Here is a 24,259-nt window from a genome sequence, read left to right as displayed (position 1 = left end):
GGGTGCTACATACATACAGAGAAGGTCAGGTGCTACAGACATACAGACAGGGTCAGGTGCTACAGACATACAGACAGGGTCAGGTGCTACAGACATACAGACAGGGTCGGGTGCTACAGACATACAGGCAGGGTCAGGTGCTACAGACATACAGACAGGGTCGGGTGCTACAGACATACAGGCAGGGTCAGGTGCTACAGACATACAGACAGGGTCAGGTGCTACAGACATACAGACGTGGTCAGGTGGTACAGACATACAGACAGGGCCGGGTGCTACATACATACAGAGAGGGTCAGGTGCTAGACATACAGACAGGGTCAGGTGCTACAGACATACAGACAGGGTCGGGTGCTACAGACATACAGAGAGGGTCAGGGCTACAGACATACAGAGGTCAGTGCTACAGTACAGAGGGTCAGGTGCTACAGACATACAGACAGGGTCAGGTGCTACAGACATACAGACAGGGTCAGGTGCTACAGACATACAGACAGGGTCAGGTGCTACAGACATACAGACAGGGTCGGGTGCTACAGACATACAGACAGGGTCAGGTGCTACAGACATACAGACAGAGTTGGGTGCTACAGACATACAGACAGGGCTGGGTGCTACTGACATACAGACAGGGCTGGGAGCTACTGACACACAGACAGGGTCAGGTGCTACAGACAGACATACAGACAGGGCCAGGCGCTACAGACATACAGACAGGGTTGGGTGCTACTGACATACAGACAGGGCCGGGTGCTACAGACAGACATACAGACAGGGCTGGGGGGTGGAGGGTGGCAGGGGGTGACGCTTTTGTACTGGCGACATGATTTTGTGGTTGCCATGGAAACCGGGCCTCCTTACTGCACACAGAGTCGGAGATAAGATGTTACTGATAAGCACGTTAATGTAAAGACACACACGTGCACTCACAAGGCCACACATGGCAAGAGCAGTGCTATTACAGGTCAACCGATGTAGATAGAGAGAGAGAGCGCGAGAGAGAGAGAGAGAGAGAGAGAGAGAGAGAGAGAGAGACGCACCTGTCCCATTCTCTTATTTCCCCACGTACCATTTAGTACTATTGCTGAACATGGTCCTTGTTCCAAATCTCCTGGGCCTACAGAGCATGACATGATTCATTTAGCTCACAGCATACGAGCTGGGTCACTGAGAGCACAGCGGAATGAAAAACAAACCCTGAAGTCTTAAGCTATGCTACTCGAATGCAAATTTATGCAATGCAATACTAATTACATGAATGAAAACATATACTATTTCAGACAGTAACAGGCTAGCATTCTCAATGGTCATTTCTAAACCTGCATGGATGCCTGCTACCCTGCCAAATCTGTTTGGGGGCAGAGTTTGAGGGTAGTGGGTAGTTTGAGGGTAGTGGGTAGAGGCTGGTTTAAATTAAAGTTTCACACTTTCCTTTGTGGTAGCCTATATTTAAACTATATAGTACTTTTTAATTGGCTTGAATATTTTCATATTGGGTATATTACACACCTTTTTTCCCCCCAGAAAAACACAATCAACCAACCACATAAAGCCAACAGGCTTAATTCCCATTTCACTCGATGAAATACAATCCGAAATGGTTAATATTTTATTATCCCACACTAGGATTCAAATGTCAACGTTCGGCGTTCGTTTTTATTCCCTTAATTTTTCATTCTTAGGCTGGAAAGTTGGTTTCACTGTATTTGTTGTATTTCAATAACTCGTACTCTGATATAACCTGTTCGTAGGATGCACGTTAGAGCAATTTAGAACTATTCTTTCAGAATTAGTTCCGGCGCAGTTAGTTTGTACATTTTATCTGCTTCTTTCGGTGATTGCTGACAGCCGTTTAACCAGAGAAAAATCGGGTTGGCTGATTTGACAGGAAGCAAAACCGCTATTTCGGAAAATACAAACCATAAGGGGGTTTGGCCTCTTAACACAGGGAACTCGAGTCAGGTAGGGAGACTGCTCTCAGTTCAGACTGCTTTTTTGTTTGTTAACTGTTTACATACGCAGGCTTTTGACGGGAAATGGATTTTCATAGACTTTTCCCCACAGTAACATAGGCTGTCTTCTGTTGAAAGAAGTTACTTTCTTTTTAAGCTATGTTCGTTTGTAAAATACAACGGGGGTTTCAGGATAGTTTGGCTTGGACTCTCCACTCTGACGAACAACAGAACTGAAATTTACGCTGGTTTTTCATTCTGCCCGATACATTTATGAGTTTGGGAAAATATTGAGCAGTTCATAATTCGTGGGAGTGTCGAACGCGTGTAGGTAACCCTCGATTCGTTTACTTTCTTTTCGACCTCGAGTTGGACTTTCGTCACGCCAGGTAAGGGTGACTTCTTTTTAAAGAAAACACGTTGTCAAAGTCTGATTCCTGTTGCGATTTAGGTTTCCTCTAAGATATTTCCTTTCAATCGTGTGGACGACAATAGGCTACTTGGTCCATGAATTTGCCAATTCTCTTGAGCCACTGCCAACTCTTTATTCGTGGTCTCACTGTCTGGTACGCGCGCACAACCTCTGGTCTCTCACCTCATATATGTACTTGTAACGGTATTACATAAAACCGTTGGCGCTGTTATGTCACGCAGTGGCCAAAAGCATATGAATTGGACTGAAGTTAATGCAACAGGTTAAATTGTATAGGATTTTTTAGTTAGTGGCGGCCAACAATTTAAACTGCGCTCCAATAAATATGAACTGCAGCAGCCTAATGATTAGTAGTTTCAGGTAAACTTGACGAATGTGAAGACAAGCAGGAAGCCTCGATGACTCTTTTCAGAGATTAAGTTTATGACATTTTGAACAGTTGCTCAGTGGCTTGTGAAACAAGTTTATGGAAGGGTTGGTTTAAAGGCTGAATATTGGTGCGAACACTTATTATCATTTCACACTCCATGATCACTTTGTGTGAGAAAAAAAACAATGTGTGTGAACTGGAGTTGACTGATTACAGTGTGGGTGTACTTTAAAAGATTTAGGAGAAACTGGCATCAGAAAACACTATGCACGTCATTTCTCAGCAGCGAAACAAGTAGGCTAATCAAAGAAAGTATCAAGTTGAGTAAATTGGTCTTTTGCACGTAGGTTGCTGCCGGGCCAGCTTAAAAATGATTTAAATGTCTTATTCAGAAACAAAAATTAGGTTTAGGATTCTCTACATGGGTACAAGAAACCAAATGTCTCCCGTTGGTAACTACTGCAACATTCCCAACACACTGCCCCTCACACCCCTGCTGCGTTATGCTCTGGAGGGAAGAGACTGTAAACCCCTCTTGCACAATTATCTTTGCACGCGGTCAGTGCAAACGCATATAAGCGAGGACGGGGTTTCAGGCGAGAAATATGCAGTTCGTTCGCCGTGTGACTGACAACGAGGTCATGCGACGCAACACAGTCTGTCACATTGCAGAACGGACATCATCCCCCTTGCTCTTGTACGTTCAAAAAATAGATCTCGAGCCAGCAAAAGAGGCGGCCGTGTCTGCATGAGTTCCCTGTCGGCGATATGCGAAACGGCCTCAGCTGTCCGTGCGCAGAGCCGCAAAATGGCACGCTTTAACACGCTGGCCGGGTTACGAGCTGCCGACTTCAGCCTGGGGCACGCGATACACGCGATTCTTCCTTAGAGACACCCACACACTATTAAGGGAAGACCTGGGATGTCTGTGTTTGTGTGTGTGTGCGCGCGCGCGCATGTTAGCATATGTTTGTGTGTTTTGGGTGAGGGGGTGAGCATGGGAGGGGTGTTGCCAAGAGATATCTGGGCAGCTTTTAACAGCTCCCCTGCAGTTCTTTTCAACTATAAAAAACCCCACCTCTCCACCCACACGAACATACGCACGCCATGCACACACAAGCACACACACACAGACGCATGCGCACACACAGAAGCACGCACACACACACTTTCAAAGGATGATTTCTTGTACAGTTTGCAAATTACAATTTGGTATTAAGCGGACGCTCTTATCCAGTAATGCTGCAGCAATAGTGAACATTAACACTGGCAGGGACACTTAGCATGCACACACACACACACACACAAGGATGCTAAGCAGTGCGATAGTAATTCTCCCTGGAGCTGCAGTCTCCTTTGTGTGCCCCTGGACAGAGAGAGGGAGTTTCCTGCAGGAGACTGAACCACACAGATTTGAAGCAGGAGTGCAGATGAGCTGTAAATCAAGCTTATCTGGGCTCGTATTCATAAAGCATCTCAGCATAGAGCTGCTGATCTCAGATCAGGCTTCATGTGTTCATATGCTAACCTTACCCATGATGAGCTAAAATGCCTGACTGATCTTTGATCAGCACTTCTACTCTGATGTACTTTATGAATACGGGCCCAGGGCTGATTTTATTGAGGGTTCATCCAGGGTGTATAAACAGGTCTGCTTTGGGGCAGCAGGTGTGCCATGCCCATTTGTGAGCTGTCTGTCTGTCTGTTTGTTTGAGGCCAGATGTTCGTGTGGAGGTGTAACCTCCTTTGCCACCTCTTCATGCACCATTTACAGTTGGACTCATGCAGTTAGATTGTGGGCATCTAAGTGACCAGCGGGGTCACTGGTGTGAGAGAACAGGGCGTTACCCCAAGGGAGATCCCTTCCTGACCAGTTGAAGCGAATGCCAATCAGCTTCTGGTTTGCTGGTTGCAGTCGGCATGGAAACGGACAGGAATTAATACCAGACCGTGGGGCACATCCACACGCTAGAATGGCGCCTTAACGAGATGAGCCACCCAGGAGCCTCAGGTGCTGTTTTTTTTAACCCTTGATGCAGAGTCAGTTCTACGGAATGTTTCTTCAAAGCTCAGTGTTCTAGAACTCGAGAATTGTTTTCAGTTGCCAGCAGTGATTGTTACAGCATAAGCATTAGAATGTTCAGTCAGAGCGTTCGGTTTCGATCATTCCCGTCGGATGTGTGTTGATCTCACACCTTAAGGGGTTGAGGAAACTCACTGCTTGCAAATGCACCGATTTGACCGTAAATGATGTTACTGACACTACAGCACGGCGCTTTGCGACAGAGGCCCTGGTTCTACTGCTCTCCAGTGACCTGTGCAGCGCAGTGAACTACCCGCTCATGTGCTAACGTATGGCCTCCAGGCCCTAAGGCCTCCCCCTATCACCTCAGGGTTCTGCATCGCTGTCACAAGACATAACACGGTTCAAGCAGATTTAAAGTGGTGATGCTAATGTTAATGAGGGAAGAGCCATCTGACACTGAACGCAGCACAGACACGGAGCCCAACGCTACTGGACCCTGACTGATGCAGTTAGCGAGCGTGCCCGATGGACGGGTGGGGGGCAGGGTGGAGTGGCTGGCAGCGCTGGCAGAGAGGGGGGGGGGGCGCATGGAGATGCAGGGCCCTTAGCCTGGCACGCTGGTTTGAAGGTGGTAGAGGGGGGGCTGGGACATCGTCACCAACAGGATGGTGCTTCAAGTGCAACCTCTTTTCATGTTGGCTGCACGCTTCCTGACATAGAGGTGAGGCAGCTCAGCTTTAGAACTTCACAGGTTGGGCAGCTCAGTCCCAGGCAGGATGCTGCCGTTGCCCCCTTCAGCAGAGATGCTTAATCTTACCTGCCTGAGTAAATATCAGGCTTTATGGATACTGTTTTTAAAAAAATACAACTTGTGTAGGTAGCTTTGGATTATCAGAGTCTGGAGGCGATTCCATTCCAGCTCAGTCGATTCAGGAAATTAATATTTAAATTTCAGTTAAAGCCTTCAGTTTGTGAATTGAATTTGAACTCATTTCCCTAACTGACTGAAATGGAATAAAGGGTATGCCAAACCTGCTTCGTTAGGGACTGTATTAGTAAAGCACTGCAGTGCTGTCACGTTGCTAAACCTGCTGGAAATGGCAGTAGTTGCGTACAATGGCGGGTTGTAGATTAACATGGCTCTCTGTCATGCGTACTCTCTCTCTCTCTCTCTCTCTCTCTCTCTGTGAGAACGGCTGAGGTAGGGGAACAAAGTTTGCAATTCCTCTGTTCTTCAAGGTTATCTATGGGGGGGGGGGGGGGTGTCAGAAATTAACATAAGGGAGCACTCACTGCCGCTGTGCACTGCCCTGCCCCCCCCTCCCCGTCTGCTTTCGCTCAGGTACCGCCCCAACCCGTTTCCTATTGGTCGATAGCACAGGAAGGCAGTCAGTATGTCTGTAGCGGGAGAGGTGGGTGGGGGCGTGCTCAGTTGGGGTTGGAATGAAAACCAGCACACACAGTGGTCCCCCCCAGGACTGAGTTTGAGAACCACTGGCCTAGAGAGGTGAGGGAAGTGCATCCAGATTCCAGAGGTTGTGGGTTCCAATCCCAGACAGGTCACTGGCCTGGAATTACCATTCCCCGCAGAGCTCTTAACCTGACTAGCTCAAGGGACAGGACCAGCAGCCGTGAGTGCCGTTTGCTGGCGTCTGCGTGTGACTGACTCTGTCGCACCCGCGCTTGGAATTCGCAGAGATGAAAAGCTGCCTTTTGGATTTCTGCGCTGTGTGTGTGCACTCATGATGCCAGACAGGGGTGAGACCAGACTGTGTCAGAGCTCAGTGTTCTCATCACACACACACACACACCGCTCTCCTTGTACAGCTGTACAGAGGGTAAACGCTGGGCTTCAGCAGTTCCCAATTCCCTGTTTCACTCTTCGGACTCACGGTGAGAACATAATTCAGACCACCTGCAGAGATGTGGAATAAGAGAAATACTCGGTGGAGGGAGGGGCGAGGGGGGGGGGGGCGTCCCGTGCAGTCATGGCGGTATTTAGTAAGCACCCGTGTGAAAGGGGGCAGGGTTCGTGTCTGAGGGCCAGAGTGGCGTGTCCGGTGGATATCAGTAAATGACCAAACGGACGGGGTTCTGCTGCGTACGTTCTGCCCTGGGACGATGCCCTCGGGCTGCACTGTTCTCAGGGCAGCGCTGGGGCTCAGATTAGTACACTCACGGCTTTGGGTTGTGACTAAAGACAGCTCAGAGAGAGGGAGAGGGAGGGAGAGAGAGGGACCGAGAGAGAGGGAGACATAGAGAGGGAGGAGGGAGAGAGAGGGAGGGAGAGACAGAGAGAGAGAGAGAGAGAGAGGGAGGAGAGAGAGAGAGAGAGAGAGAGCCATGACCATGAAACACTCAGGACACTAAAGAGCATGGAGGTGGAGTCAGTCTTGGCCTTGGCCTGCACTCTTCCTCTTCCTGTCTTTACAGCTCAGTCCTGTGTGTGTGTGTGTGTGTGTGTGTGAGAGAGAGAAAGTGTGTGTGGGTGTGTGAGAGAGAGACAAAGTGTGTGTTTGTGTGAGTCAGGATGTGTGTGTAGGGAAGCAGAGTGTATCTGTGCTGGAGATCATCAGATCATCACTATACTGCCACACACACATGTACACACACACACGTACACCCTCAGAAGCATGTGCACTCATATACACATGCTCAAAAGCACACACTGTCTGACACACATATGTGCACATATTCGCACATGCTTGCATGCGCACAAACTCTGAAATGTAGAGCAAAAACACGAGTGCACCCATGCATGCTCAAACACATGCATCCAAGCATGTAGGCATACACAGAGTACAGATGTGTGCCCTGAAAAACGCACACACACACACACACACGCACACGCACACACACACAAACACACACACACGCACACACACGCACACGCACACACGCACACACGCACACGCGCACACGCACACGCGCACACACGCACACGCACACACACGCACACGCACACACAAACGCACACAAACACACACACACACACACAGATGTGTACTGTATGTACGCAAAAACGCACGCAAGTTTGCCCAGACGTGCGCAAATCACATCACAACAGCAAACCTCTCGCTTTCGAAAAAAGGCCTTTCTGGAGGGCCGAAATCCTGCCCTGCAGGTCGGCGGGGACTGCTCCTGTCGCAGGGGAGCACGGTTTCCTGTGTTTCAGCCCTGCGAGGCGGCGCCGTGACTCATCAGGGCCAGGGACCAGCCTGCAGGACGGCAGACGTTACAGCCAAAACGCCAAACTTTTCCATTTCAAGGTCCCCTAAAATGACCCCCCTGTCAGCGGACCCCCCCCAATCCCCATTGAATCTGATGCATCGTTGCTTAGGAAGGGCTGTGTATTTAGTGTTTGAGACAGATGAGATACTTTTTCACCGAACATGACAACGCCCCACCACACTTTGGAAGGGCCTGTCTCTTTCTAGTAGTCATTTTAATATCCAGGCAAGCATTAGCCCATGCTTATGAAACTGCTGAGGATGTCGTGAAGCGTAAAGTTCACTCCACTGTTGCCACGGCTACCCTGGCCTCGCTCGCCAGGTGTGAGCCAATGGGAACGCTGGATTCCACCAGTTTGACGATACCGTGACCCAATGATGGAAGAGCGGCCGGCTGACCTGACAGAGCGCTGCTGTGGGAAGCTGCACAGACTGATCTCAGATCAGCGCTCAGAGACGCTGTGTAACCCCCCCCCGCGGGATGTGGCGAGGACGGATTTCGGAAGATAAAAGGGGCTGTGTGGCACTCAGTGGGCGGGGCAGAGAGGACCAGTCGGGGGGGGCGGTAGCATACCTGGCTGTCCCTGAACAGGAGATCCATTGTTCGGGGGGCCGGGCCCTGGGGAACACTGTGACAGAGAGCGCATTGATGTTTCCGGATGTTTCCGGGGGTCCCGAACGCTCAGCCCCACTATATTCAGAGTAGAGCTCAGCCTTCTGTTACCATTTCCCATCATGCTCCATGCTCAAGAAATAACCGAGTTTGAAGAGTCTGAAGTCATCCCCCCCCCATTTTCTGGCTCAGCTATGAGTCAGACCCTGGGTCACACAGTGTTGCTAAAGGGAGCGCTTGGCAGCTGTTTTAGGTACCGCTCCGATTTCCTCCCCCCTCCCATGTTCCCCCAACCCAAGCCCCTGAACACTAGCCACAGTGCACTGCATACCGTGAACAGCTCCTGAACACTAGCCACAGTGCACTACATACCGCTAACAGCTCCTGAACACTAGCCGTCACCAGCATAGTGCACTACACACCGCTAACAGCTCCTGAAAACTAGCCACAGTGCACTAAATACCGCAAACAGCTCATGAACACTAGCCACAGTGCACTACATACCGCTAACAGCTCCTGAACACTAGCCACAGTGCACTACATACCGCGAACAGCTCCTGAACAGTAGCCACAGTGCACTACATACCGCGAACAGCTCCTGAACACTAGCCACCACCAGCATAGTGCACTACACATCGCTAACAGCTCCTGAACACTAGCCACAGTACACTGCATACCGTGAACAGCTCCTGAGCACTAGCCATAGTGCACTAAATACCGCGAACAGCTCCTGAACACTAGCCACAGTGCACTGCAAACCACTAACAGCTCCTGAACACTAGCCATCACCAGCATAGTGCACTACACATCGCTAGAAGCTCCTGAGCACTAGCCACAGTGCACTAAATACCGCGAACAGCTCCTGAACACTAGCCACAGTGCACTGCAAACCACTAACAGCTCCTGAACACTAGCCATCACCAGCATAGTGCACTACACATCGCTAGAAGCTCCTGAGCACTAGCCACAGTGCACTGCATACCGCTAACAGCTCCTGAACACTAGCCACAGTGCACTGCATACCGCGAACAGCTCCTGAACACTAGCCACAGTGCACTGCATACCGCGAACAGCTCCTGAACACTAGCCACAGTGCACTGCATACCGTGAACAGCTCCTGAACACTACCCCTCACCGGCACAGTGCACTACATATCTCCAACAGCTCCTGAACGCTAGTCACCATCGGCACAGTGCACTACACATTGCGAACAGCTCCTGAACACTATCCTGTATCCAACACATAACTGTGCCGGACCAACGGAGAATGTGCTCTTGTAGTACTAAAGCTCCCCCAGTGAGCAAAAGCTGGAGTCTAGACATCGGTGTGTTGACCAAAACAAATTTCTCATATGTGTAAACCTACTTGGCAATAAAATACGATTCTGATTCTGATTCTGATCTAGAGAAGTGGAAATCTGGGTTGAGAGATGTTTTGACCAAAGCGATCTGGGTTAACCCCAAGATAGCTCTGGTTTCTCCCAGATATAGCCTGGCTATGTCCTAGATGGCAAGAAAACTTTCACTTTTCAACCAAATGTGGACAATTTTTCACCGCAAAAATTTTCACTGCGTCAATTCAAATCTCATATTTTATGATTAGCCCTCTGCCAATGCAACTGACAATGGGCCCCTGGCTGTGCATCTGGTCTGCGTGGTTGTGGTTGTGGTTCTGTTTGAAATGGGTCATGTCCAGGGAAGTCCAGGCCATGGTTCTCTCCGCTCTAAAGCTCTGCTGGGTCATTCGTTTAAAATTCCCGAATCACTGGAACCTAAAAAAAAAAACACTTCCTCAGCAGTAGATGTGCCCCCGAAGAGGTGATTTGAAGAGGTGATGGCGGGGATTTGGGATTTATTTCAAAGAGTACAGCCGCCCGCTGACCCGTGACTGCTTGGCGTGAGTAAGCAGACGTTGTGCAGCTCGTAAGCCCGTAGAGGTTAAACAGCTCTGCTCTGGAGCACAGCACTGGACATTGAGCCGGTTTCTCTTTTCCCCAGCCCAGGGTCACTGCCGTTTCAGCTGCACTGACACACGCTGTTATGGCCTTGGGGGTGGGGTCCGTCCCCAGGAGGGCTGACTACACTTCAGTTGGCAAAGCGCCCGCAGGTCAGCTTGCAGAAAGGGCTGCTGGGAATCGGAGTCCAGAAACCCCACCAGATGCACCTCAGAGCATCTGGACCCCCGAGTCGCGTCACGCTCTCGGTCACGTGTTCTTTTTTGTGTGTGATACCCCGCCTTTAAAATGCACCCCTAGCGATTGACAGCTTCGATGACGAATCGCACGGCTGCTTTGATTCCCGTCGCTAGGCTCGTCTGCCTCGCCATGGCAACAGCCCGCGTGCGAAACCCGACCTCGCACCTCGAGCGTGAGGCTAACACGTTAGGCCTTGGCCTTCGCTCACACACCCAGGGCCCGATCATTTCACACGTCTAAAGGGCGTTTTCTCTCTCTCCTGAATTACCATACAAGTGCACACAACCTACTGAATCATCTGTACATGGTACACACTGTATCATCTGTACATGGTACACACTGAATCACTCTGTACATGGTACACACTGAATCATCTGTACATGGTACACACTGAATCACTCTGTACATGGTACACACTGAATCACTCTGTACATGGTACACACTGAATCATCTGTACATGGTACACACTGAATCACTCTGTACATGGTACACACTGAATCATCTGTACATGGTACACACTGAATCACTCTGTACATGGTACACACTGAATCATCTGTACATGGTACACACTGAATCACTCTGTACATGGTACACACTGAATCACTCTGTACATGGTACACACCGAATCATCTGTACATGGTACACACTGAATCACTCTGTACATGGTACACACTGTATCATCTGTACATGGTACACACTGAATCACTCTGTACATGGTACACACTGTATCATCTGTACATGGTACACACTGAATCACTCTGTACATGGTACACACTGAATCACTCTGTACATGGTACACACTGTATCATCTGTACATGGTACACACTGAATCACTCTGTACATGGTACACACTGTATCATCTGTACATGGTACACACTGAATCACTCTGTACATGGTACACACTGAATCATCTGTACATGGTACACACTGAATCATCTGTACATGGTACACACTGAATCATCTGTACATGGTACACACTGAATCACTCTGTACATGGTACACACTGAATCACTCTGTACGTCTGCGTCTGCATAAAAATGCAACGTACTGCTGAGCTGAATGTGCTGTATGCATTCTACCGAGTAAAATAAATAATGCTCCATACCTGCTATTGACTCCCATAATGCCCCTGGGCCATAATCACACCTAGGTATTTTTTAAAAGTTTACGTGGGCATGTTTATCCGCACTGGAGGTGACTGAGGCCGGTGCCCTGTGGGGGTTGGGGCCAGGAGACGGCTTGTTCAAGCTGAACTCCGCGGATGGGCTGTTCGAGAGCCGGATGGTAAAGGGTTAACCCTTTGAAGAGTAGTTTTTTTTTTTTCAAAAAATTCAAAGCCAGTGTTCTAGAACTCAGTTGCTTTGCCAGTAGTGATTGATTACATCAGTTAAGAACACTGTAATCATGTACCTGACAGCTCACACCTCAAAGGGTTAAGCAGCGAATGCCATAAATCGCATCACTGCTGGCGTGGCTGAACTTTCATGAGCTAATGGGCCAATAATGCAGCGAGGCTGTACACTGTAAGCCCCTCCCCATCTCTGCAGCCCATCTGTGGGGCTAAATGACACCTACACCTCCCTTCTGCCATGCACCCCTCCAAACCGCCCCCCCCCACCCCCCGCCCCACCAGACGGCTCTGATATCCCCACGTCACTGCAGACAGATCAAAGGAGAGGAGGCAGGAGCCACGGCGACAGCTCCCGTAAGGCTGAGCGTGTGGCGGTTTGACGTTTCGAGGGGCAGACCTCCTCCTGTGCCCGGCTGTCGAAACCTACAGAGCCCGTAAAAATGGCGTCTGTCCCGAACCTGTAGCGACCCGCTCCTGCCTGACGGACGAGCCCGAGTTCGCCACTCCAAATTAGGAGCCCTCGTTAGCTGCTTGTTTCCACTTCACTCCACTGCATCTGATGCTCCAGCATTACCTCTCAGCGCTTTACATTAAATGACTTTAATTATGTCAGGGTGGCTGGGTTACTTTAATGAGCATTAATCTATGAGAGAGAGATTGGATATCGTTTTTTTTTTTGTGGTTGCCTAGGTGATTACAGGCAAGCTCCTGCTCATTTTCAGTAAGGCACACACCACAGTGAGGTGGGACTGTCTGGGCTATTAAGTGTACACACACAATCTCCATATAGAATACTTATTTTTGGTTTGTTATCTGTACTTCCTGTGTGTTTGACCAAAGATAATGGTGATGGGAAACCATCGCACACGATCATATCTGTGATGTAAAAAAAAACTCCACTACCTAGAGAGGACGTCTGTACGGCACAGTATATGGGTTCTTATGGTGGTTCCTTTTCAGCATGGTAAATAGTAAATGGACTGCATTTATATAGCGCTTTTATCCAAAGCGCTTTACAATTGATGCCTCTCATTCGCCAGAGCAGTTAGGGGTTAGGTGTCTTGCTCAAGGACACTTCGACATGCCCAGGGCGGGGTTTGAACCGGCAACCCTCCGACTGCCAAACAATCGGTCTTACCTCCTGAGTTACGTCGCATGGGAACCGTGTGTGGTTTTAGGGTTGGTCCAGCCCATCTGTGTACCAAGCACCAGCTAGCGGCGCTGCAGCACGGCTAGCCGTGGGGCGGGGTGCGACTCACCTGTCTCACCTGCAGCCTTGCGCGGGCAGGGGCAAAAATGCTGACGGCCACTGGGTTCGGAGCGACGCCCCTCCCATTTTGTTTTTCCTTTCAGCACCATTTCCTGGGTGCCTGCAGCTGTGAAAGCAGAGAAGACCAGAGAGTGAGACAGAGAATCTTTTGAGCTGAAATCCCTTCATTTGTAACTGCAGATAAAGAACATTTTCCGTCTTCAGACGCAGACTGTAGACCCGCCCCCTCAAGACTACCCCAGGGGCCCCCTCTCATCCCCACTGCCTAACACATTTTGTTCTAGTTCATGTTAATGTATGTTTCATGGTTTTAGGTTTTGGAGTTTGCTATGAATGCAGTTTGTATGTGTATAGGATTTGTACTTGGGTTCTTGTTGGGCATCGTTTACCTGTTTTAGTAGTGTGTTACATATACACTTGCTGGTTTAGGGTAGTCACTAGCCAGGTCTGGCAATATTGCTCATGTAAATGAAGTGAAAGCACTTATGTTCTTCTGGATTGTAAATCGGTACGATGACAGCATCTGCTAAATTCACGTAATGTATCTCCGTGGTACTTCTGGGCATGTAGCCCCCACCCCCCCCAGCCAAATGTACTGTTACTGCAGTCTCTTCTACTGATACCCCCCCCGCCCCCACGCCAGTGAATTCCTCACAACTCTCATAGTTGTCCTAAGGGGCAAATATGCGGCGTTTCACACTCCATGACGTTCGCTCGAGCGTCTCCACCGACGCTCGACGTGCGACCGATATCTCCCTCCCCCCCCTCCCTCGCTCGCCCGCTGCTCTCCGCGGCTCCGCGGCGCCGTGATGAGGAGTGGGTTTGACGGGCGGTCCCTCTCCGCCTCTCTCCGAGCGGGAACGGCGCATTTAAGCGGTCTCAGCAGAGGCCTCAGACTCTCGCAGCGAGGGAAGCGGCAGCCCGAACGTGTCACGCTCCGCTCGAGTGGCATTCGTGGCTAGGTTGTCATAGCAACAGCCGAGCGAGATAACCATGGGCTGGTAGGAAGAGGCCTAAACAGGAAGGCCCCCCGCCCCCCGACTCTTAACCTTGCCTTATTTTTCCCCCCCCTCACACTTTCTCTTTCGGTTCACTTAAAATTCACTAAAATTGTGAACGAATTGTGAACCAAAAGTGCAGTAGCCTGTCGGCCTACTTGAAGAGTCAAGTGTAAGCCACTGACCGTACGGCCTGCGCTACACCAGCGAACTGCACAAAGCTAACGACGTGGCCCCATTTGAGTACAATTTGGAGGGCGTGGTTTTCATAGTTAAAAAAGTGTGTGCGGGCTGCCCATTGAAACACTGTAATGCGCTCTCTGCCCCTCGATTGGTCCGGCATGGCACCATAAGATATGCGGCGTGTTGGCTGATTGCTCCGAGCTCCAGTGGTTCTCTAAGTGTTAAGGTGTGCAGGGTGTTGGCTGATTGTGCTGAGCTCCAAACTAAGGAGATGAATTTGGCAATGCAGCATGGGATTCTGCGTATGTCCCACAATAAACTCCTCAACATATGTGGAATATATAATATAATTATAAATTATTGGCCATTTCCTACAGTAGATGCATTAAGCCTGTAACTGCAAACATATTTCAAATCCAAGGCAGCTACATACATTCTAGAATATACGCATCAGATAATGAGCATGCATATAAAATAATGTTACATTTTTCAGAGTCAATATAAAAATAACTGACACTAATGTGTACTCTGACCTACTCCTGACTTTCTCTCTCTCTCTCTCTCTCCCTCCCTCCCCCCCCCCTGCAGGAAAAGGATGGATGAGGTGGAGAAGTACCAGCAGCGGCTGCAGGCCATTTCAGTGAGTCACACGAGGGAGATGGGGGGCGGTAGGGACAGACAGAAAGGTGCTCCAATGTCCCGACTGGGCCTGTGGACTGCCTATAGCCACAGCATACACGTATCCAACAGGAATCACATCAGCTGATTTAACACAGACCACGTTACTGTGTAATAATCCTGGTTATTACAGGGTAATGTGCAGTTTTAAATACAGGGCACTTTAATATGAAGTATTATTTACCCCCTTCATTCACCCCTCAAAAACAGGAGAAGAGGCGACTCCAGGAAGAACAGGAACAAATGAAGAGAGAGGTGGAGGAAGAGAGACTAAAACTGCAACAGCTCAAGGTCTAGACCTCCCACCACATCCCACCTCACTCTGTGCTATGCTGCTGTGTAAATCTTGTTTGTGCCCCACTCTGTGCTGATAGGCTGCCTGGGTAGTCCTGTTTGTGCCGCACTCTGTGCTGATAGGCTACCTGGGTAGTCCTGTTTGTGCCCCACTCTGTGCTGATAGGCTGCCTGTGTAATCCTGTTTGCGCCTCACTCTGTGCTGATAGGCTGCTGTGTAACCCTGTTTGTGCCTCACTCTGCGCTGATAGGCTGCCTGTGTAATCCTGTTTGTGCCTCACTCTGTGCTGATAGGCTGCCTGTGTAATCCTGTTTGTGCCTCACTCTGTGCTGATAGGCTGCCTGTGTAATCCTGTTTGTGCCTCACTCTGTGCTGATAGGCTGCCTGTGTAATCCTGTTTGTGCCGCACTCTGTGCTGATAGGCTGCCTGTGTAATCCTGTTTGTGCCGCACTGTGTGCTGATAGGCTGTCTGTGTAATCCTGTTTGTGCCCCACTCTGTGCTGATAGGCTGCCTGTGTAATCCTGTTTGTGCCTCACTCTGTGCTGATAGGCTGCCTGTGTAATCCTGTTTGTGCCTCACTCTGTGCTGATAGGCTGCCTGTGTAATCCTGTTTGTGCCTCACTCTGTGCTGATAGGCTGCTGTGTAACCCTGTTTGTGCCTCACTCTGTCGGGCTGAACCCTTTGCCTGTCGTAGACACTTGTTTGTGCCTTAACGTGTATCTGCTTACGTGTAGTCGCTGTTTGCGCGACTAACACTTCCTAATGTGGTGCGCACTGTTTATTTTTGCCGGTTTGTCAACTCAAACACGTTCGCTACTTTACATCTGTTCGCCACCACGATGTACCGCAAATAACTTAAACACACACATCTGGTTTCAAGCAATAAACAGATTTATTTTAGTAAACCATGGAGTTGCTACTAACCGTTGTTCCGTTTGTTCCATGTTCAAACTGGAATGATGTAATCCGAATGTCACGATTCTGCATTATTTTATTGGACGCGCTGGACTAGAATAATTAGTTCTTTTAAACGGGGGGAGACCGTAGAATTTAGAACCGTCAACCGTGTAGTTGTTAATATTTCTTGTACCCAATCAGATATGTGATTATCAGATATAAAGTGGCAACTGATAATATATGTGTAATAATTTCTGTGTGTAAAAATATACTGTCATTTCTTCCGTGAGATAATTTAATATTGCATGCAAATGGTATAGTCTGCATAATGTAGAGTATATAAGCAGGTCATTTGCCGTCCATAGTGTGGCTGGCAGTAGGTGGGTGTAATTGAGTGAGCATAATTGATGTGCTGATTCTTTTGTTTTGTATATGTATATAAATATTTTTATAATAGTTGGGAGCACTTTGGTAAATAAAACACCCCACTTGGGTTGCACAAATTTGAGTCTCAACCCCAAAGTTCACTGTAAAATCCGCAGACCGACCATCATTGTAACACCAGGGAATGTAACTGTACACACATACACAGACGCAGACACAGATACACATACACACATTTAAATACACACAGTGCACAAGCTACACGCACGTATGCATGCATGCACACACACAGTGAGTAGAATCCACTGTACATGACCTAAATGCATGTATGCGCACATGCATGCATACACACACTCTCTCATAGACACTCGCACACACGCGCACGCAGACGCACACACACACACACACACAGCCAGGCCCATGTTTCACCCTGCCTCCCAGCTGCAGAGTACGTGGGGCTGTTTATCTTCCTCTCTGTAATGGCCTTTCCCATTGTTCACACCGGTGTGAGCTCACAGTTCCCACAACGAGCACGCCCAGACCTCTCTCCCTGTCTGCGGTCTCTGCTGCCCGACAGTGTTCTCCTCCTCTTTCTCTCCCCCACTCTCCCTTTCTTCCCCATTTCTCTCAGTCTCAATATTCCCCTTCTCTTCGATCCCCATTTCCTTCCCCTCTATAACCCCACTCTCTGTCTTCCCTTCTCCTCTCTGTCACTCCCTCATTCTCTCTTCTTAAACTCCATTTCTCTTGTCCCTCTCTTTCTCCCCCCTTCTCTCTTTCTGTCCCTCCCTTCTCCGTCTCTTTTCTGTTACTTCTGTCGCTTTCAGCTTGATTCTCAGTTTCCTTTCCGGTTTTCACCTCTCATTGCCTTTATTGGGCCGTGAACATGACCTTGTTATACTTCTGGTTTGGTAGCATGTGATGACAGGAGCACAAGGTGCTACAGACAAGCTATTTTACAGGCCCGACTGTTTCCTGCTGTGCTTTAGCAGTGACTGCATGTAAATGGTAAATGGACTGCATTTATATAGCGCTTTTATCCAAAGCGCTTTACAATTGATGCCTCTCATTCGCCAGAGCAGTTAGGGGTTAGGGGTTAGGTGTCTTGCTCAAGGACACTTCGACACGCCCAGGGCGGGGTTTGAACCGGCAACCCTCCGACTGCCAGACAATCGGTCTTACCTCCTGAGCTATGTCGCATGTGCGGTCGTCTGACTGCGATGCTGATGCCTCTGTACGTGCGGCAGGCTGATCGGTGACTGCATGTGCGGTCGTCTGATTGCGATGCTGATGCCTCTGTACGTGCGGCAGGCTGATCGCGTCATCGATCCCTCCCCAGTCGGGTCACAGCCTGCAGTGGCTGCCTCCTGGCCTGCTGAACACGGCTCCTGGCTCCTGGCCAGACGGCGTTTTTGCAAATGGGCTCCACAGCAGTGCACTAGCGAGGCAGGCGGGATGGGGGTCAGGAGGTGGCTGAACGGGCGCTAACGCTGACTGCGAAACGAGGCCAGCCTTAAAGCTGGCGCCGGTGGGGGGTGGGATAGATTCTCACTGGGGCCTGCTGTGCTAGTACTACTCACAGGCCGACTGTGGCTGCTGCAGTGAGTCATCTGCGCGATTGCGTTGTGGAAACACTGTGGTGGTGGCGGTGTCTCCTGCATGCGCGCTCGATTACGGCGTCGTCCTTCAATTCCTGCCAGGAATCCTGGGTGGTTAAACAGCCCAGCCCTAACTTTTGTGCTAATTACAAGGCTGAAAAAAGCGATAGCTGCTGTGTGTTTGCTGGCCAGGCAGCTCAGACTCTGTATCATTCACTGTGCTGTTCTGTACCCTTAATTTGCAGTAGTCCTCGTGATACACACTTTAGCATCATTCTTTTACGCTCTCAGAAGCCGCTTTGGCTTAGAGCGTCTGCCGAGTAAACGGTCGTCTGCAGAATGCGCCCCGCCCTCCCGGGGCATTCGACGCGTTTTTCCTACGAGCCGCGATGGCGAGCGGCAGTCCAAGAGTCCGTGACCTCCGAGGCGCTGGGCCAGAGGAAGGAAAACCCTCCAAGGCCGATTTCCTCATCTGAGAGAAACAATGCTCCTGGTGCAGCTGGCTCTCTGCCGCCGCGCCGCCGTGTGCTCTGGAATGTACGCTAGCCTAGAGCGCTCTTACAACAGACCAGTGCACGCTAGCCCAGAGCGCCTGCTAGCCCAGTGCGCTCTTACAACAGACCAGTGCTCGCTAGCCCAGAGCGTACGCTAGCCCAGAGTGCTCTCACAGCAGACCAGTGCTCGCTAGCCCAGAGCGTACGCTAGCCCAGAGTGCTCTCACAGCAGACCAGTGCTCGCTAGCCCAGAGCAACGCTAGCCCAGAGTGCTCTCACAACAGACCAGTGCTCGCTAGCCCAGAGCAACGCTAGCCCAGAGTGCTCTCACAACAGACTAGCGCATGCTAGCCCAGAGTGCTCTCACTACAGAGTAGCGCTTGCTAGCCCAGAGTGTTTTCACCACAGACCAGGCTGGTCGTATGCTTTGGGAGGGCCGGCCAAAAGGGTAGTTGCATGCTGGGAAGTGGCTCAGGCAGCCGCAGGTTGACATTTGAACAGTCGTATATCCCAAGGTGCACCTGGGGAAAGGCACCTCATGCTCTCGCCTTCTGTCTCTCTCTATTCTCACTCACATTTTTTTTCCTGTTGTTTTGTCTGCTACCACTTCTGGCAGGGCTCTGCTGTTTTGAATTAATGAGACCTTAAAGGGCCAGTCCGTTGGAGTTTTCCCATATTATTTCAGTTTCAAGTGCGTTGTCAACAGGCTGAGACCGTTCTTGTGTGCAGTGAGGAATATTAAATACTGCCGTTTCTGATGACCTGCTGCGGTGGGTATCAGAGCATTCCTGGGTTTGTGTTTTAAACCAAGAAAATACACTCCAAAGCAGCTGACGCCGTGATGGAGCGCCTCCAGAAAGTGAACTGTCCCTTAAAGAAGGGTCTCCCCTCCCCTAATTATTTCCCCAGTTCTTTGTTTCCCCCATTACTGGGAGATTCCAAGCACAAGTACGCGTTCTAATAACACATGTAATAAAATGTCTAGTGGTAATCAGGATGGGGTTTTTCATTTGACATCCTTTCTATATGTAAATGTACATCTTATAAAGGTTATTAAGACGAGCAGAGTTAATGGTGAGCTTTTAGGTATGAGCACAGCAGTAAGCAGAGGAGAACCTGAGCATTGCATTCTGGGAGCTGGCTGGGGAAACCAAAAGGTCCCGATTTGAAGGTCACAAAATGCATCTGTGAAAGGCACCTCACCTTCTCTCCATCTGTCACTTACTCTGTTTATTTACTCTCTCTCTCTCTCTCTCTCTTCCTCGCTCGCTCAGAGGAAGTCGCTGAGGGACCAGTGGTTGATGAACGCTCTTCCCTCGGCCCCAGATGGCCGTGGGGCAGACTCTCCTCTCCAGGAGCCACAGGCCCAGGAGCCTGAAGAGCAGCAGAGAGACGCGTGAGGACCCCACTGCCCACACCCACTCACTGCCCACTCCCACTCACCACCCACTGCCCACTCCCACCCACCACCCACTGCCCACTCCCACCCACCACCAACTGCCCACTCCCACCCACCACCCACTGCCCACACCTACTCACCACCCACTCCCACTGCACACACCCACTCCCACCCACTGCCCACTCCCACTCACTGCCCACTCCCACCCACCACCCACCGCCCACTCCCACACACTCCCACTCACCGCCCACTCCCACTCACCACCCACTGCCCACAGCCACCCACTGCCCACTCACCGCCCACACCCACTCACTGCCCACTGTCCACTCCCACCCACAGCCCACACCCACTCACTGCCCACTCCCACTCCTACTCACCACCCATTCCCACTCACTGCCCACTCCCACTCTACAACCAACTGCCCACTCCCACCCACCACCCACTGCCCACACCCACACACTGCCCACTTCCACTCACCACACACCACCGACACCCATGCATGTGCCTGTGTATGTATGTGTGTCTGTGAGTGCATGCATGCGTGCATGTATCTGTGTGTCCAGTACGTGTGTAGGTGTGTGTAACTGTGTATGTGTGTGTATACGTGTGTAGGTGTGTGTGTGTAACTGTGTATGTGTGTGTGTGTGTGTAGGCTGCAGACAGAGGACTCACAGCTAGCTGAAGCAGAGCTGAAGGATCTGGAAGTTGGACACAGACAGACCCACACGGACAGGGACCCGCAGGACGCTGGCCAGTTAAGAGTGGAGACAGCAGGGGGCGACATCGAGCACCTGGTACTTTCTGCTGCTATGGCTGCTGTGTAGTTATCTGTTGTATGATGAACGCCCAGTGTTGCCTCGTGACCGTCACACCTGTGTTTGGCAACCCTTCAGTTTGGCCCTTGGCCCTTTGATCATGAGTAAAAAAAAAAAAGTCTTGCACAGATGCATAAAAAAGTAAAAGTAGGACTGTGTCCATGTTTAGGCACTATATCTGCATCAGGAGCAGGTCAGAACCTCTATTTCTGTAATAATATGTAATGTCCTCTGTCCTCTGCCCGAACAGGAGTGCTGGACACGGGAGGGTGCGGAAGGTAGGTGAGACCCCGCCCCTCTCCCCTCGCTGTTCCGAGACCCCGCCTCTCTCTTACCCCGTGTCTCTCCCCCCCCCATAGGTCCGTGGCCAGACCTCCACACTCAGACGGCCCCCCTCAAAAACGGACAAGAGGGGAGATCAGGTACTGCAGCTCCTGCTGGTGAGGGGTGGGACCAGGAGAGGAGGGGCAGGGCTAGGTGGTGTCAGGGGTGCAGCCAGGTGGGATGAGGGGGCCAGGAGAGCTGACCAGTATCCCAGTTCCATTAACCGGCATATTGCACGTCCAGCAGCCAGCGGTTAGCTATGATGGTGAGGTACTATAAGGGCCCCCACTGCCCTTGGCCCCTGTTGGATCAAGATTTAAAAAAACATTCCAACATGTTCAAAAAAGAAAGGTAAAAAAGAGTAATGGTGGCCATGGGCCTTTGAAATGACTGAAATGGCCTCATTGTCCTGTTTAAACGGGATGGCGCTCTCTCTCTCTCTCTTCTTTGGCTCTAGTTCTGGGGGTCGTGGAGCTGCAGGTGGAGAGAGACCTGAAGACGGGGGCCACAGTTATCCTGTCTGTGGCCCCTGTGGCCCCGGGACAGACGGGGGCCCCAGGAGAGACTGTGTTTGATGATGGGTGCCGGAGCGTGCAGGCGGTGGGGGGAGTGGGGGCCACGCCCAGCCCGGAGGAGCTGGGGCAGATCCTGGACGTCCTGAAGGGGGCGGGGCTGCAGGCACTGCTGGGAGAGACACAGCTCATCCCCAATGGGAGAGAGGAGCGGGAGGAGCAGGAGGTTCAAGACACCCGTGCGGAGGAGAATGGGCTTGAGGTGGACACCGATGCAGGTGGTAATATTACCCACAGTGCATTGCAGCAGGAAGTCATGTACCACACTAGTGGCCCCCCAGAGAAGTGGGAGGGACACCAGCTGGGAGGGGAAGGGCTGGACACGGAGGCTGAGGGGTCGGGAGACCCGGTTACCATGACCACAGAGGCTGAGGGGTCGGGAGACCCGGTTACCATGACCACGGAGGCTGAGGGGTGGGGAGGTCCCGTTACCATGACCACAGAGGCTGAGGGGTTGGGAGACCCGGTTACCATGACCACGGAGGCTGAGGGGTGGGGAGACCCGGTTACCATGACCACAGAGGCTGAGGGGTGGGGAGACCCGGTTACCATGACCACGGAGGCTGAGGGGTGGGGATGCCCGGTTACCATGACGTTCCTGGGCTTCGCAGAGGCAGAGCCCGGGGAGGAGGGTACGGGGGAGATCATACACGCCGAGCGCGTGATCATAACAGACGAGGGAGACGAGCCGCCATCGGGGGGCGCTGAAAACCCCTCGGTCCCGCCCACCAGCACCCCCACCCCAGAGGAGTCCGCTGTAATCCCAGCCCGGGCCGAACGAGCCCCTGAAGCCAGCGCCGTGCCCGATTCCGAGCCCCCGGGGGAGGACACGCCCGCATCTGAGGGCGGGGCGGAGACTGAAGAGAGAGGAGCGAGGACTGAAGAGGGCGGGGCGGAGACTGAAGAGGGCGGGGCGGAGAGCGAAGAAGGCGGGGCTCTGGAGCCGACAGCCCTGCAGCAGCAGGTTCAGGGTCGGGAGGGGCGGCTTCCGGAAGATTCCACGCTCCAGATCACAGCGGACTCCTCCCACGTGCCCCTGGCTGTGACGGCACAGGCTCCGCCCCCAGCCAACGCCCAGGGGGAGGGCAAGGCTGAGGCGGAGGCCCAGGCAGAGCTGCCCCGGGCTGCCTCAGTGGGCGCGGCAGGGGGAGGGGCCCGGCCCCAGGGGGAGGGGACGGGCGAGTCTGAGGCGCAGCCCCTGCCACATGCGGCGGGACAGCAGATACCCGCCACGCCCGCCGAGCTCCAGCCCCTGGTGCCCCTCCCCAAAGACAGCCTCAGCCCAGGCGAGGGAGGGGAGCCCCCCAAACACAAGTCCTGCCAGTGCTGCTCGGTCATGTGATTCACTCCCCAGCACTGACCGACTGACTCACACTCTCTCTCTCTCTCGCTCACGCTCTCCTGCTTGCTCCTTTGAAAAGTCGAGAGGCACAATGCTTTATTCAGTTTGTTTCAAGAAAAAGGCCATTTTTACCCTCAGTCAAAATCTCAAGATCTCTTTTTCTCCTTTTCTCTCACTCTTTCTGCATCCTTCCATCTCTCCTTCGCTTTCTTGGTCCAAGGAGGAGTGCAGCAGATCATCACCGCTCAGTCTGGTCCTAATGACCGTGTCCAGCACGCGCTCCTCTATAGTCCCGTAGAGGAATTTTTGAACTTTCATCAAGACAAAATTCTATCTTTATCATTCCTAAAAACCACACCGAAAAAAAGTTTTTCCAGTTTTTTCTTTTTACAATTAAAAGCACTTGAAAAAACTTGGAATCAGAACACAAATCAAGCCTGGGCTGCAGTGCACAGAACTCCACTGCTCTTATCTGGGATGCGCTTTGGTGGAACTCCTGCATAAAACATCAGGCTTTTGGTTGTCACAGTAACAGCATTAAAACAAACATCTTTACTGCTTGGGACTATTTTAAGCGCAAGACTGTTACAAAGCCCGTGTGAAGCATGGACCAATCATCCCACTCCACCTGCTGGACACAACGAGAAACTGCAGCCAGCCTTTTCATTGCCAGGAAATCCCCTTTCTTTTTCAACCAATTATTCTTTTGATGTTGAAGTTCAAGTAGAACCAAAAAGGACACCTGGAAGCCACGATGCTCTCAGGTGGCAACAACCTTTGTATTATTATATAATAAGTATCCAGATCTGGAGAGACGTGCACTCATTTGTAAGTTTTT

The 24,259-nt window shown here is 51.1% G+C and overlaps 1 protein-coding gene across 3 annotated transcripts; it reads left to right on the top strand.

Moving 5' to 3' along the window:
- The first annotated feature begins 1,837 nt into the window (after positions 1-1,837).
- LOC135242875 (retinitis pigmentosa 1-like 1 protein) lies at positions 1,838-24,259 on the top strand. Of its 3 annotated transcripts, none has more exons than XM_064314156.1 (8): positions 1,838-1,962; positions 15,209-15,260; positions 15,509-15,589; positions 20,244-20,365; positions 21,021-21,162; positions 21,434-21,461; positions 21,543-21,605; positions 21,965-24,259. In XM_064314156.1, the coding sequence occupies exons 2-8, from the start codon at positions 15,216-15,218 to the stop codon at positions 23,419-23,421; spliced, it is 1,938 nt and encodes a 645-aa protein (XP_064170226.1). In that variant the 5' UTR covers positions 1,838-1,962; positions 15,209-15,215; the 3' UTR covers positions 23,422-24,259. The 3 variants fall into 3 exon arrangements, with proteins under 3 accessions (XP_064170226.1, XP_064170225.1, XP_064170227.1); XM_064314155.1 differs by lacking the exon at positions 1,838-1,962 and adding an exon at positions 1,970-2,341; XM_064314157.1 differs by lacking the exon at positions 1,838-1,962 and adding an exon at positions 12,906-13,570.

The sequence above is a fragment of the Anguilla rostrata genome, chromosome 17 (genome assembly GCF_018555375.3).
Source record: "Anguilla rostrata isolate EN2019 chromosome 17, ASM1855537v3, whole genome shotgun sequence".
Lineage (NCBI taxonomy): Eukaryota > Metazoa > Chordata > Actinopteri > Anguilliformes > Anguillidae > Anguilla > Anguilla rostrata.
The sequence above is the reverse complement of the archived record's forward strand: the minus strand, read 5'-3'. Positions and strand labels throughout refer to the sequence as shown.